General features: G+C 37.5%; 1 protein-coding gene across 2 annotated transcripts in view; it reads right to left on the bottom strand.

Annotated features, from left to right (window-relative positions):
- SLC35F1 (solute carrier family 35 member F1) overlaps positions 1-16333 on the bottom strand; it is a 231385-nt gene that overhangs the window by 19889 nt on the left and 195163 nt on the right. Inside the window, exons 5-8 of one of the 2 annotated variants that reach the window (XM_048935986.1) lie at positions 14935-15091; positions 11570-11622; positions 5635-5789; positions 2713-3546 (exon numbers count right to left, since the gene is read on the bottom strand). In XM_048935986.1, the coding sequence (XP_048791943.1) occupies positions 3535-3546; positions 5635-5789; positions 11570-11622; positions 14935-15091 (377 nt within the window). In that variant the 3' untranslated portion in view covers positions 2713-3534. Of the gene's footprint in view, positions 1-2712; positions 3547-5634; positions 5790-11569; positions 11623-14934; positions 15092-16333 lie in introns of those variants that run through there. The other variant, XM_048935985.1, reaches the window with a different exon arrangement.

Genomic DNA, 16333 nt, shown 5'->3' with positions numbered 1-16333 from the left:
AAAGACAGTCCTGCTGTAAGAAATTTCATACTCTGTACAAGAAAGGCAAATATGTGTTTAGGTTTGTGGACATTACCAGTGTCACAAACAATTATTTGGTAATGTGATTTCTCCTCATTATTATCAAAGGCTCAGAACCCTTCACCACAATAAAGGCCCAGTGAAATTAAATTCCATTCAAACAGAGAATTTATGGGTCAGGCAGATGGCACGTCTGATTTAATTGCAAACAACATCCTGAAGAACGTGACTGAGTAAGTATTGCTGTAAAAGCTAGTTGCTTGGCCTTCAATGCCTGCTCTGATTGAAATAATGATACATCATTAACAACACCACTGTCATAGTTTAAAATATGCAGGTGTCAATCCCCTAACAAGTGCAAGCAAAGCAAAGGCTCTTACTGACTTCAGTTTATACTTGCAGATGAGTTTAAAAGGACTGAGAACATCATCTGAAATATTTTCTCAGCTTTGTCCAATGATTTGGAAAAATCTCTCATATTTATGGTAAAAGTAAAACCACCAAGTGAAAATAAAACTAATAAAGAATCATCTCCCAAACCATACTACTTCTACCTCCTGCTCCCAATCCACTCACATCATAATAAAAAACAGGACTGTTGAAAAGCATTATAATGTTCTTTAGAATTTTTCTTTAAAAGAAGATTTTCTTTAAAATAATTATTTATGCAGATGACTATCTGCATCTTTCAAATTGTTCATATGCTGAAATAGAGCACACCAAGTTACAACAAAGCATGGTCTTTATCTCCACCGCCATTAAGCTGTGAAGCGTTTTTAAGAACATTCTTTGCATGGTAGACTTTCCTGACTTACGAAAGTGAATTAAAGGCCACTGAAGCCAGCAGAAAATCTCATACTGGATTCAGCAATCTTTGATCAGGATGGTAGAGAAGATACTTTTAAAAGAAGCTCCTAATTAGGAATTAAGGGCTTCTTCCTACTTCTCCTTTATTTCCAATGGGGGCCACAATCTCAGTCAAGCCTACGTACTTCCATAACTCATGTTGCTTAGGATCCATACAGGAAAAAATGAAATTGATATCTAGAGCCCCTCTTATCTATTATGATAAAAACCACTCTCCCTTATAGCTTGTTTCCAGATGCAATGGAAAGGTTGTCAGCTGCTCCCTTCCATTAAAGAAGCACTGCTGTTAGAACTGGCATTAAAAAGCTATTTCTGGATGCATCAATTAATGAATTTTCAACCAGCACCACTTCAGATTTCTAGTGCTGAAAGGTTTTAAGTATCATGTTTAATTGTGTAGCCAAATTCTTTGACAATGTTACTGTTCATGAGATATATGACTTCCTTATTATGAAATAAAAACTTTTTTTTTTCATTTGGAAATTATTACTATATGCAGAAATTCTGATTTTTTTAATAGCTAAATCTTGGATAAAATAATGAATGATTTTGCCAAGGCAGAATACTTATGCAGAATCCAGATGCTGCCTGGATTGCTAGGTAATGATAAAACACAGTGTGACCTGCTAGTGCAGAGCATAATCAGTATGCATGCTCTAGTTGGTGGAAAACATAAAATGAGCTGCTTAGATCATTTAATGAGTATGCAAATTGCTTAGAATGACTAAAGCACAACATAAGCTTGCAAATGAAAACAATGAACTCTAAAAATTCACATTAAAATAAAGCCAAGGCTAAGGATAAAATGCAAAAATTAACACATTCTAAGCTGAAAAATAATAGTTACATTAAGGATCCAATCCCTTACAGCTGGAGAGTTGGCCCTGCATTTCCCAACAGCTCTGGTATTAGTGTACTGCCAACAAATAAAGGCTATTTCAGCCTCTGACAAAGCAAGGGCTGTTCTGTTACTCAGAATCTGAAATTTCCTGCACACTATGAGTAGACACCCTCATACATGGCATATCTCTCACTGCATCCCCCTGTTTGGTTTCAAAGCTGTTTATTATCAATTATACATATTTACCATAAGTACAGGTGAAACCCAGCCAGCAAAACAGACCCTAGGCTCTGCTGCACAGGTTCATTCTGCACACTGGGAGGGCACTGGACGCTTCTCCTGCCTGTGTTTGGTGGGAATGAGTCTTAGGCAGGCTGACTTCAGTACTGCTGGGACCACTGATTTTCATAGGGATCAAGAAACCAAAAAATGAGCTTGAAAGACATGAGATGAAGATGGATGCTTTGTTGGTATAGGATGAAATAATAATAATAAAAAATCTTTGTTTTACGGCTCTGATTGCCTTTGTTTTTCAAAGCAGGAGATCGTTTAATTGTGCTTAAGAAGAAGGTGAAATGAGAAGAGACAGCTAGAGAAGTTTTGAACATTAAAATTGCATAAAATATATAACTGTGGTGAGAATTAAAAAAAAAAGAAAGATTGAAGATGATGGAATGTTTGTTAAACTCTACTGCGTTAGCCAATATTCAGCCACCAAACAGGCCAAATATCTTTTCCCATCCAATGGAATATTTGAACTCAGTCACTGATTTTAAAAAAGATCTAAAAACTGAGCTGTAATTCGGGTCTGCAGATAACCTTAAGAATGAGTCACTACAATCTAGTTAGTATCCATCTTAAGTTGAAAGTCATTATGTTTAAATACAACAGCTTCTTGAACAAATAACATATTGAATGATGAACTTATCACCAGTGCTGTGTCAGGTTAACATACTTTATTCATAACTTCTACAGGCCTGAAAACTGCTCAGTACAATACAAAGACACTGGCAAACAGGATGAAGGATATAAATACCAGCTGTCCTTTATGCCATGATGTTGCAAGTCTGTATAATCAAAGATAAAATGCTAACCAATCAAAATACTTCAAATGCATTCTCCTCATTTTGGTTTCAAAGGCTCTGAAGCCCACTTAAATTTCCTGTGTTTTCCATGGATTTTCATTGAGTTACTGCTACAGACGCAATAAACTTGTTCACTGATAGAAGTAGCAGCACAGGGAATAACTGTAACTGTTTCTGGTAAGCCTCATAAAATAATATTCTGCAAGGGGCACTAAACCACTCAGTCGATCCTAATTCAGCATAAAACCTTTTGCTTTCTAGTGAAGTGGGACTTTGCGCATTGGTCAGCACAGCAATAAGCAGAAGGAGCTCTGCATTTGAAGGCGACATACAGCTGGGCTGGGAATGAAACAGCTTTTTTGAAGGTAGAAAACTAGCAAGAGTACACAGTCAAAGGAGGTGAACAAGTTTAGATAGTTTAACATATGAGACTTTGTTCTTGAGTGCATAACATCACATAAAATGATATCTGATAGCAAACCAAAAAGAAAAGTAAGAAATGATCTGTCTAAGGATAAAAACATAGTAACTAAAGAAGTGATCAGATTATTAAGTAGAGTTTTAACTCTGGATACTCTCTCTAAATATAGAGTCTGTTTTTAACTTTTCTCTGCAATTTGAGTTTGAAGGGCATGAAGACAGCTCTGACAGCTCTGGAAGCTGATACTACATTTCAGGTAAAGGTCTTTCTGTCAAGTTCTAACAAAGGTCTTCTCCTTATCAGCACTTCAGCTAGGGAGAACAAAGGAGACACACGAGTTACACAGATTAAATACAAATGAAGAACAAAGTAGACACACACAAGTTATACAGATTACATACAAATAACAAATACAAAACATGAATGAAAAAGTACATAAAATGTTAATATTTATGGAGTAATGTTTACCAAAGAATGTGAGAGACAAGAGCATTTCACAAGTTGATAATGATACAGGGCCTTTCCTGCTTCAAGAGCGGAAGGGACTAACTCAGGAAGGATGAATTTTCTCTGGATAGGAGGAGGACAGAGGAACAGGTGGTCCAAACTATGAGGAAAGAATTAAAGACTATTGCTTGTTTTGACTAGAGAATTAGGGGCTGAGAGATGATAATACTGCTCTTTGTTATCTATCAATGTAAAAATGTGAAGGAGGTAGAGGTGTTCTTCATGCAAAGGATATTCCTGACCCAATCCATGAGTGGAATTTTACTTTTGCAAAATTGACTTTTTTTTGGTCATGTTTAACAAATCCGAGCAGAAAATCATCCCAAACATACTGCCTTTCAAGTCTCTCCCTCTGAAAGACTGATTTTGTTAAAACACCACTGCTACTATTTGCAGAGTTAAATTTGTCTGTCTTTTATCGTGTAGTATAAATATCCTTCTTAGAAATACTTGACTAAAATCACCTATTTTATTATGATTATCAAATATTATTAGTGGGGGCTTATAATTCTCAGCTAATACCTAATTTTGAATATTCTGGATTTAAAGTATGGGGCAGAACCAAATCACCATGAAGAAGACCTGTAAAGCAGCAGAGAACATTTGCATCTCAGTTTCTGTATTTGCCTTTCTTCTGTCTAAAGAAAAGAAGAAGCAATGAAGAAAAAGGATTTTGTTTGGGACTGCAAAGATTTGAATTTTCTCTGTCTCTTTCAAATTCACACAGGTACCATTAGTATTACAAAATCTGATTCGTCTTGATTAAGTAATCAGTATTTTTAGGCTTCCATTTACCTAACACTCACATTGGCCACCAATTTAGCTAACAAGTAACCTCCCTCTTACACACAAATGAGATAGTATGAAGCAGTTGTCTCCAGCATCCTGGTGCCACTTTCATATAATGATCACTGTAGGGCTGCTCATTAATAATGCAGTACAGTCTCTTGCAAATGGAGACCAAATGTGTGGTTGTACAAAACAACCTTTTAAATATTAGAGGAACTGAGAGATAAAAGTTTAACTTCAACATAAATCTGCTGCACATTTTGACATTTTAATGCTGAAAGGCAAGACACTGATTTGGCTGGCTGTAATTCATGGACAGTTATGAGTCATAATTTCAGAATCGTTATGAAATGAAACAAAGCCTCTGTACCTCAAGTGATTTAACAGCTCATCCTAATTTGGCGTTGTCTGCAAACTTACTTTATATACATTTGAATCCTGCATCCAACTCATTTGTGAATGGCTCTAAAATGAAGCTCTGTGGAACTCCACTACTGACTGGCCACCAGCCTGATGTAACTCCATTTACTTCAATCTTTTGAGCCTAACACATCAGCCATATATATATATATTGATATGATATGATATGATATGATATGATATGATATGATATATTTGCCTAGCTGTACACTGAGGATTCTGTCTAGAAGGATACTATGAGGGACAGTAGAACCACAGAATCATATAATTGTTTAGTTCAACCCCACTGTCATGGGCTGGGACATTTTCCATTAGACCAGGCTGCTCAAAGCCCCATCCAACTTGGCCTTGAACATTTCCAATAACAGGGCATTCACAACTTCCCTGGGCAACCTGTTCCAAAGCCTCACCACTCTGATAGCAAAAAATTTCTTTCTAGTGTCTAACCTAAATCTACCCTCTTAGTTTAAAGCCATTATCCCCTGTTCTATCAACACAGGCTCTTGTAAAAAATCCCCCTCCAACTTTCTTGTAGGCCCTACTTAGGTACTGAAAGGCCGCTATGAAGTCTTCTCATCTCCACATTGAATGGTAGAAGCTCTTCAGCTCACCTTCGTAGTTCTGCACTGCTATTTGTACAGGCATACAGCTATTACACAAATGCACCTCTCATTTGCACATACCTTGTAGTGGAAGAGGAATAATCCACAGAAAAGGCTGTATAGGTCAGCTGTGAGTAGGGAGAGGTTGACAGCAGTAGCACTGGTCTTCTTTATGACCACTGGCATAAAGCTGTAGAGGCCAAACATACAGGCACTAAAGCCGACATACAACAAGCCTGCAGAAGAGAGACAACAAGAGTGACCTTTCACAGCCTGTAGAAATGACTTATGCTGGAGGGAATAAGGATCTATTTTTACAAAAGAATAGTTTTTCAAAAAAATATGGATTCAGATTATTAAAAGGCATATATGTAAATATATATGTATTTGTACACTAGGAGCATTATCCTAAACATATATGAAAACTACAGAAAGCCACATCTATTCAGTATTGAACATTTGGTACGCTCCCTGTGATTCCCATAACAGCAGTGCTGTTTTAAATTGGTGTCTTATATTGCTAGCAAATATCCCAAATTCAACATAAATTCAGGTGAAATTACATATTCAGACATATCAAATCTAGTCTTTTAAGAAACAACTGTCCCCAGAAGCCACTGAGTTCCACTGATTGGAGGGAGCACACAGCATTTTCTAGGAATCAGCCCACAAGATGTATGCAAAAGTACTTTCATAGTAGTTAATAAACCAACAGATAAACATGTGAGGAGAGCACTCAAGTCAGTTTTGCACCAAACTTGACAAATCATAGTTTTGTGCCTCCATTCCCTACTACTTGTTGTCAGACTTCCTTAATAAAGCTTTCTGGTGCTGAGACTGCTCCTTGCTACGTGCTTACAGAGTGACTCACACAATTAGATTGTTAGAGGCTAATATAATAAAAATATATTACAGTGAAAATCTAATTTCATTTTAAAAACTAAATAACTAACTAAATGACTTACTGGGAAAGAATTCATCCCTTCAGTTATTACTTGATAAATCCCAAGGCAAATAAATCAATGAGAAGTTAAAAAAACAGCAAACACTTCACTCATCTGTTATAATGCAAATGATAATTCTTAGGCTGATATATGCTGCAGAATTCCCAGCTGGTGTATGCATGAACCTAAATTTGGACACATGCCAGCTTTTCAGAGCACGTTATTGACTACATGTTGCAGAAAATCTGATTGCCAAAGTCCTGAAAGGAATTAGTAGAAAATAAAAACATAAGCATAAAACAAAACCCGAAGTCCTCACAATGTTCCACATAGTTAAAAACTCTTTAGAAAAGCCATCTAAAGGACAAAATCAACTGTGATAGCTTTAATTCCTCTGAAGCATTTGAACTGAAGTGTACATTAACCTGAAACAAATACAGCACTCAGGAAATGTCACTGTCCATATATCAGTTTCTATGGCATGATAACAAATCAGCGTTTATATTCAGAATGTGTATAACCATGGTAAGAGCTGCTTTTATTAAAAGGTAGCCATTTTTTAAGGTGCACGTTGTATATGGCAGAGTTGCTTTATACAAAATCTGGAATTCTTCTGCAGTAATAGATTGCATCAAATGGAGCACAGTTTTGATCAATGAGAAACTGTATGCAGACGACCATTAAGTTGGCTTTTCTTTCAGTCTTAAGTCAAGAACAGGCCAGGCACAGAAACCATTCTGTTCTCTGTCATGGTTTAACCCAGCAAGCAGCTAAACAGCACAGCCATTCATTCACTCACACCCCCTCCTCCCAGTGGATACAGGAGAGAACTAGGAAAAAAAAAAAGTAGTAGAACTTTTGGGTTGAGCTAAAAACTATTTGTCAAAACAGAAAAAGAAGAGAGAAATAATAGTAAGGATAATAATATATAGAAAACAAGCAATGCACAACGCAATTTCTTACCACTTGCTGACCAATGCACAGTCAGTTCTTGAGCATTGGCTACACCCCCAGCCAACTCCTCTCAGTTCTGTGCTTTTTTCTCATGATGCCACTTAGTGTGGATTATCTCTTTGGCCACTCTGGGCCAAACTAAAATGTCCTTGACTCTGTACAGCACTGCTCAGCTAAAACATCAATGTGTAATCAACATTGTTTTCCTCTCCTATAGCCAAAATATAGCATCACATCAGACTCTATGAAGAAAATAACTCTGTTTCAGCTGAAAACAAGACAGTTTTCAAGTCAGCATTCTCAAAGTACAGTCTGAAAACCACCAGCTGGCCCACCAACCCCGTTAGTCCTTTCGGATTTAACAGGCATATTCAAGTGTTTTGAAGGGTTACACTCTCAATTACAGTATAGTTTTATACTGCTGTCTTGGTGTTCATATTCTTTGGCAGGCAGTTACATGCATTCCACAGGTTGCTTTTCCAAAGGGCATTTCAATATCAGTGGAAAGCTTTTTAAACGGTATTTGTCTTATCAGAGGTAAATGTAAAGTGGCATTTTACTTACAGTGTAAAAATGCAAGCAATATGCACCAGATAGATAGCATCTATTGGTGACAATAATCAAGATGGAAGTAACGTATGATTTTCAGAGAGCGTTTCTAGAAGCCCAGTTTTCACAACAGAAATATGTTTTAATTCAAAGGCTTTCAGTCTCAGCTTCCTTGAGTGCCACTGCAGTGCTAATGGCAACCTTGGGAATCACCACTAGTGCTGAAGACCCAAATGCCAGAACATGTGCCTAGCCAGGCAGTGAGTCACCAGGACTGACTGCCTGAAGCAGGCATGGGAAAGAAGGAAACTGGAAAGTTAGAAGGTGCTTCTGCATTGATCTGCTCATGAACTTAGCTGTTTTAAGCCCTGATAAATTCATCATTCAGAACTGCATGCTTTGAGATACTGTCCTGGTCTGAAGGATTAATGTGTATGAAGGCGGCTGTGGGTGGGATTTGCTACACTTAAGTCTGGACACATACTGGGGGTTGGTGCCCCGTGAGGAGATTTGGAAGTTTTAGGGTGCTGGTTGTCTAACCTCTTTTAAACACCAGCTTTAGCACAGTTTGATTTGTGTCATGCCTAATTCTTTCTGCTCGTGATAAAAAGATTCTGTCCAACTACGTCAGTTATCCACATCCCAGATGTCTAAAGCTGGTGCAAGGAATCCTGTCTTTACTTTCAGCACTCATCCTGATGAGCAATGTCACCACTTTTGCATGGTTGAGAGCGAGTGTGTGGTGAAGGTCAGAACTGGGAACACAGGATCATAGAATTATGCGGCAATTCAGGTTGGAAGAGAGCTCAACGGTCTCAAGTTCAACCCCTGCTTATACCAGACTCAGCTGTGAGATCACACAAAGTTGCTCAGGGCTTTGTTCAGACTGACCGCTACTGTCGGCACAACCTCCCTGGGTAACTTGCTCCACTGCCTGCCTGCTGTCAATGTGAAAAAGGTTTTCTTCTTATCCAGCTTGAATCCATTATTTCAATTTCTTCTTGTTGTCTATCCTCCTTCCATTGCATTATGCTCTGCACTAATGTGAAGACCTTGGCTCTGTCCCTCTAACAGCCTCCTTGTGTATAGCTATTTGAAACTTTCACTTCTGCAGGCTCAACAAGCCCCAGTGCCCCAGTATATCCTTACACATCTTAAGATAGGGCATCTTCACAGAAACAAGCAAGACCTACCCCCATGGACTACTCTAAGGAGTCCCAACAAGACTAACATGCCTTGGGAACTTTTCTTTCAGCTGAGTGTGTTGTTGTATGTTCCATGTTCTAGACCTGACATTTTTAATCCAAAAATTATTGTTTCCTTGCATGAAATTGAATCAACAGTTCTTTTTACACTGATCCTTTGAAGTAAAGAGTATTCAAAAGCATTCAGAGCTTCTGTAACATGGAACACCTCCCAGGATCATCAAACTGGCTTTCTGAACAAAAGAGTTTTTTGTTTATTCGTTATTATTTCATGTGTTATTCCACAATCATGTCCTGGTCTTCCTTTAAACCGCTCAATTGGCATGATATAATCATTCTCTGTTCAGTGAGATCCCCAGCAATTATTAACATTTAAACCTTCGAAGATTTAAATAGAGCTACACTGATTTATACTAACTGCAAAGATGATACAATGTATTGAAGGAATTTAGAAAATTAAAATCATGAGGGCCCCAGTCTGTTTTAAGCACATTAGACAAAACAGATCACAGAATCATAGAATTGCTCAGGTTGGAAAAGATCTTAAAGATCATCAAGTCCAACCGCAACCTAACCATACTACCCGAACTCTAACAAACCTCTGCTAAATCATGTCACTGAGCAAATTGGTTGGCTTTAGATCTTTATATTCCAAATTCATTTGCATTTTGCATCAACTGAAAGGTTGCTCGTACATTCTTCATGACACAATTATGGCAGATGGCAATGGGCCATCTTGAGTTATTTATTAGGTTGCCTGCTGTGACTTTAACATCGCCATTGAGAAGGCTGGTGATTTAACTCTGTTGTTCTGCAGGTTTAAGTATGCTGTAGTAGATAACTACTTAGGACAACGCTGTGAACACCCTGACATAGATTTGTCAATAACTACTTGACAGTTTTGTATCACTGTCAGTACAATAGAAAGCACAACAAATAGGTGTGTAGGAAGCCAGAAAGAACAAAAAAAGACGCAATTATTGCAAACTCATCTGTGTTTAACTACACAATTTTTACATATATGATGACCTTGCTAAGATGGTCTCATTGACTAACTTTTGATGACATTTTAATGTCATAGACAAAATTTTATTTTAATGGCACATTCCACTGATACTGAGATACAAAAGAACTCCTAAGAAAGTATATATGACATTTACATGTATAGTAAGTAAACTCATGATGGCCATTGCTAGTTCCATTGGTATCAGATTAACTATGTCCCTGAACTCCTTATCATGAAGTATAAACAAACACTGCCGCAGTTATGCTAACAACTGCAGTTTAAAGAAGGACAATACATTTACAGGATGCAGTTGAGCATAGTTCTCCATAGACAGTGTAATTGATGCCATCTAGTACTACAGCACAACCATCAAATCTCCTATATGGAATATTTTATGGAAGATGCACTCTTTTTAAATAGGATAATGAGAGCAAATGTTAAAGTCTGTTTAAAGAAAACAGTAGTGAAATCCAAGAGTTGTATTTCCTATTCTCAGGGATTCCCATGTAGTCAGTTGCCCTTGCACACTTCCAAGTTTTTATCTTGATGTTCATTCTAATACTAGCTGACAAGCTATTTCCAATGGATTGCCAAAACTTGAATTCCCTAGTCTGTATTATTAGCACTCTTTTTTTTGTTCTATTGTTGTAAATGCTAAAAGAGTGATTACAGGGACTCATGTTCAAAATGTTGATTTCCTTTCAAAGCAAGTAAGTTGTTGGACTAATTAGAAGGGAGTCTTAGATCAGAAACTCAGCTTCCCAACTGAAATGGGAAAATGAAATTCACTGACTAGCAAAACATTGTAAGAGCTTCATTGTGCATGATGCTACTTGTTACACATCTTAAAGACATACACATCTAAAAGACATATCTGCTATATTCCACCAAGACTAATTGAAAATCAGTTAACCACTTGCATACAGAAATGGTCCCTTGGAAATGTGTTTAAAGATGCTACAATATGTATTACAAGAACTTTTGAAGTTTTTTGTTAGATCTCATTTTCTTTCTTTGGTATTCATTGAAAAGGCTTGGTTCTTTGTAACTACCTCATTTATTTGTCTCACTGTTGCACTGAATCTCAGAATAGAACACCATTGTTATTTTACTCCACAGCTATGTGAATAATTATCTTATTCATAAGCACTTCTCTGTTGCTTAACCTAAAGGTGCAAGGGAAGAACAGTCAGGGAACAAATCAGTTAAGAATGGTTGTAAGACATGTGCTTCAACCTTTGGCAGACATCAGTGCAAAAATCACAAACATTGGCTTGTGTGTGCCTGCTTCTCCAAAAATCGTTTGGCTCCATACCTCCTTCAGCAACTATCTTCAATGAGGTAAAGAGTTTTCTTACCAATTTGCCAGTCCCAGGGAACCTTCAACAGCTCTTTGTGTTCCATGATTGCACTGTAAGAGAAGAGAAGGCAAAATCTGATGAAAGGGAACAGAAGTTAAATTACTTCTACTCATTCAATTCAAATGCTGGACAAAACAACATAAACAGCCTTATAACAAAAAGTCTCTGTAGGAACCAAATGCAATCAGAATTTGCTAATCCACCCTATTCCTATGTGTTTGAAAGATCTTCAGGGCAGTAATAAGATGTGATAACATACAATTTGCACTGGTTTATTTCCAGCTCTCTGAATACCTGCTCCAAAGTGCTCGTCCCCCTTCATGTTCAGTCCTCTTGTCTTCTTAATATTCTGAAAGCTTTTGAACTTTAATGATTAATAATGTATCTGCCTGAGTTATTCACCCTTCAGAGTGGCTCTGCAGTGAGAGCTGAGTAAATCACTGTCATGAGGTGGCAGATATCACAGGCTGGGTTTGAGGAGAGCGCTGTAATTTGTTACATGCTGAGACAGAGCAAATAGTCATGGCAATGAAAGTCAGGAAACAAAACAAGAGATGGGCAAGCTGCAAAAGTCCATTTTCAACATCTTGTATGTCTTACTTTACATTAACATCAAGATACCAGACTCAGAAAATTCTCAAGTGGCAAAAAGTCTGTTCTTCCCAATCACAAAAAAAGACCCCTGTAAATTAGGAAGCTTACTCTGACAGCAGATGTTTCTGATCTGTGATTGACAGATGTATGGAACTCTGCACAGCAGTCGGGGCACTATTTTAACCAAGCATAAAACATGGACTACACACACTGTAAAAAGAAATACCTAGCACAAAAAGTGGTATGTAGGTGACCAAGTCTAACAGTAAAACTACAGAACTCAATGCCTTCCAGATAAATACGATCTAGAGAGTTGCATCCTGAAAATTCTAATTTGCTTACCTCTGATATGTGGCAAATTTAATACTGTGGACAGAATAATGAGATTATTTTGTCTGCAGAGTAACTAAATTAAAAGTGTCTTTGCACGCAGAAGGCATATGTCTCTTTTATCAGCAATCCAGTAAATACAAACTGCAGTGTCTTGCTATGGGAAGCAAATTTTGATGTTATTTAAATACACGAACATTGCTTTCATACTATTCCATATCCAATACAAAAGAAGTAGAAACTGATATGCTGTGATATGTGCTTCATTATGAAACAAAGAGGGGTAAGAGCAACTTTGTGAAAGGGCTTCATTTAGTGACGCCTGATTCATTGAAGAATAGAACCACGATGAATTTTCAAAGGATGCTGTGACAAGGAGTTCCCTGAGGACTGAAAAAAGAGACAAAACAATATCCAGTTTCAAAAAGAGCAAGAACTACTGCTAGCCAACCTTACTCTAGACTTTGGGAAGATAATGGAGTAACTGTTCCATTTCCAGGCAATTAATAATGAAGAGCTGAGTAGGAACAGTCAGCACAGATTTTTCAGAAGCAAACCTGTTGCCTTTTATGATGAGATGTCTGGCTCCATAGATAATGGAAAAGGAATGCATGTGAGGATGGAGTGTAATCTACCTCAACTTTAGCAAAGCTTTCAACATGATTTCCCAAAAAATTCTTAGAGATTGAAAATACACGGACATATATTGGAAGGGTGGACTATCCATAAGGATCAATGGAAAACTGTGTTCAAAAAGTAGTGATCAGCAGATTGACAACTTCTGACAACTGATTAACGTTATCAATGTAGAAGATTGGATGGAATGCACAGTCACCAAGTTCACAGAGGACATCCCATGCAGCAGATATGCTGCCATTCAGAATGACCTAACAGGCTGGATAAATGGACTGGCAGAAATCTGATGAAGTTCAAGAAAAGCAAACATGAACTCCTACATCTAAGATGAAATATCCCCATGCAACCAGTACAGGCTGGGAGCTGACTGGACAAGAAGCTATACTGTAAAAATCAAGCTTGGAGTCCTGGCGTACAGGAGCCAGCAATGTGTTGATGTAGCAGAGAAGACCAGCTGTGTTAGTAAGAGTCTAGCCAGCAAGTTGAAAGAAGCAATTTATGAGAGAGCAACTGCAGAAACAATTTCAGACCAATCCCTGCTTTGCGAGTGCCAACCAAACTTTGACCAGTGCTTTTCCCAGCATGCTGGTAAAGCCTTATTTCTGAGACATTCTTCCCCCCAGGAAGCTTCCTTAAAGCTTTCAGCAAAGAAATGGCTTTTGGAGTTTCTTTCCTATTGAGTCCTCTGTGCATGAACATACCTTGTGCCAGCACCAGATTCTTCTTCCCAGACAAATAGATTATAGACACTCAGTTGTGTCTATCTTCAAGAAGAGTTGAAATGGTACTATAATTAAATTTAGGAATATGAGACCTGTATATTACTGTTTAAATGCACAGCAAAACAAAAGCACTGCTTGATAGCTTTAGAACAAGCCAGTACCTACATACCATGAACAATTTAGGTAACAAAAATGCTTTACCCAAAACATGACATTTTAAGTCATGTTTTCAGATTCTACATAAACATAATAAGTTTTCTATCTAAAGAAACAGAATTAATTAAGTAGAAATCAATGGGCCATTTCTTTGATGAGTCTCAGTTCTTAAAGCTGAATACCTCAGATGTGCAGGCAAATAACTTGTTTTTGGCTAACATTCAAAAGCTGTTGGGTATGACAAGTGCCAGTGACAGATCTCTGTAAATGTGTTGATCTTGCAGGGTGACTTTTAATACAGGCATATTATGCACAGTGTTGCAATACTGGCAGTGAGGTACCTGCTCATTAGGTACATGTGGATATCACTCCAAAAATCCATGTGCCAATCTACTGAGTGCTAAGTATTTTAAAGTGAAAAAGCCAATTTCTTAAGGACATTTTCATTATTTCTGCCATATCATTCTTAATTACACAAAACAAATCAATCAGTAAAATCTCTTCTGACTGCATATGTGTTTTTCGATCTAAGTAACTTCTAAAAAGTATGAAACAGAACTGTAGAGGGCTGTAGAGAGTTTCCTGTTCACAGACCAGAGCAATATGTGAAATATTTATTTGTCTTCAAGCAATACAGGATAAGGATGTGTTTTCCCCCTCCTCATGGGACTTTCATACGAAAAACCAGTTACTGAATTAAAGTACTTAGCTACATACATATATATATGTATATATATATATATATATGTGGATGGATTTGAGTACAAATCCAGCTATCTCAGATATCAAAAACAAATTCCCAAATCTGCAGATACTTACTCTACAAAGGAAATGGCTACCTTTGAAGAGTAGGGCACAGTACCTCAAAGGAAGCCAGAACTATACTTATTTGAATGACCTTAGAGTTCAAACCTGCTCACTTACAGCTGGATTCCACTGAAGAAGGAGCCAAAGAGTCCAATCATGCCCAGGAACTCCACCCGACTCAGATTTCGGACAATATACTCTTCACAAACGTTCGAGATGCCGTACAGTGTTGCTCCACCCAATACTAAGAGATCCCCTATCAGTTTATTTTCACCTAGGAATAAACAGGGGAAAAATCAGAACATGTCAAAACAACTTTTTGTCTAGAACTGTTGTAAGTTCTGCCCTGTAGATATGAATACTCAGTCACAAAGTAGCTCTTATCTGGATCAATAAGATGAACACAAATGTTCTGTTGTAACAGTTTTCATCCAATTATCACAAGAAAATCTAGCAGAAATGAAGCAAGAATTTTATCTTTTCTGTAAGAAAATCTGAATGTAAAGAAAAACTTATGAAAACTACAGAACTCTTCAGTGATCAGTTATTTTAATTTTATTATTTTAACTTTTATTTTTTCCAGGTGGAATGGGACAGTTTGCATCTCATTTTGAAATCCAAGCAAAAACATCCCTGGCATTCAGATGGGAAGCCAACAAAGAATAATTCTATGTACCTGTGAAATGAATGAAGAAATCATTACAACCCCAATACTGACCTCATTCTCACATGAAATTGTTTGACAATAAAGAGAGAAGGAAGGATGAGGTGTAGACAGGGTGATGATAATAGAGGTTTTGTAAAAGGAGGTAAATTAACATAGCAGTACCTAATTTATAAAATGAACAGAAAATTATATTTTCAGTACTTTATGATATATATAACTACTAAACCACCATATTATCAAAGAATGTTTGAAATCTTTTTAAGTCTTGGGTTCTTTTATTACTTTGGGCCAGAGGGATGCAGAGAGATTTGATCAAAATTAAGTTCCAGCTTGAAAACTGAGGCCCTGTTTTTGCAGCCTGATGCATGCAATTCCCTCTGCACATAAGGCTTACTGAATGATTTCTACTAGAGTTACAGCTTCACAAAGCTGCCAGACATTGCTGCAGAACCAAAGAGAGTCAGAAAGACTGGCTATAATGGAAATTCCTTTGAAAAGGTTCTGAACTTCCCAGTGAGAAGAAATTTATGGAAATGACAATGGTCATAAAATGGTCATAGAAAAAGAATTTAAAAATCCTGTACCTTGTCTCAGAATCACAGAACCATAGGGTTTGGAATGGACCTCTGGAGGTCATCAAGTCTAATCCCCTGTTAAAGCAGGTTCCCTAAAGCACAAGAAAGCATCCAGCTGGGTTCTAAATATCTCCAGAGAAAGAGACTCCACAGCTCCTCTGGACTACCTGTGCCAGTGCTGTCACACTCACAGTAAAGAAGGTTTTCCTCATGTTCATATGGAAGTTCTAATGATCCAGTTTGTGCTCATGGCCCCTTGTTCTGTCACTGGGCA

This window comes from Lagopus muta, chromosome 2, assembly GCF_023343835.1.
Source record: "Lagopus muta isolate bLagMut1 chromosome 2, bLagMut1 primary, whole genome shotgun sequence".
Taxonomy (NCBI): domain Eukaryota; kingdom Metazoa; phylum Chordata; class Aves; order Galliformes; family Phasianidae; genus Lagopus; species Lagopus muta.
Note: the sequence above shows the minus strand (reverse complement) of the source record. Positions and strands in the feature narration are given on the sequence as shown.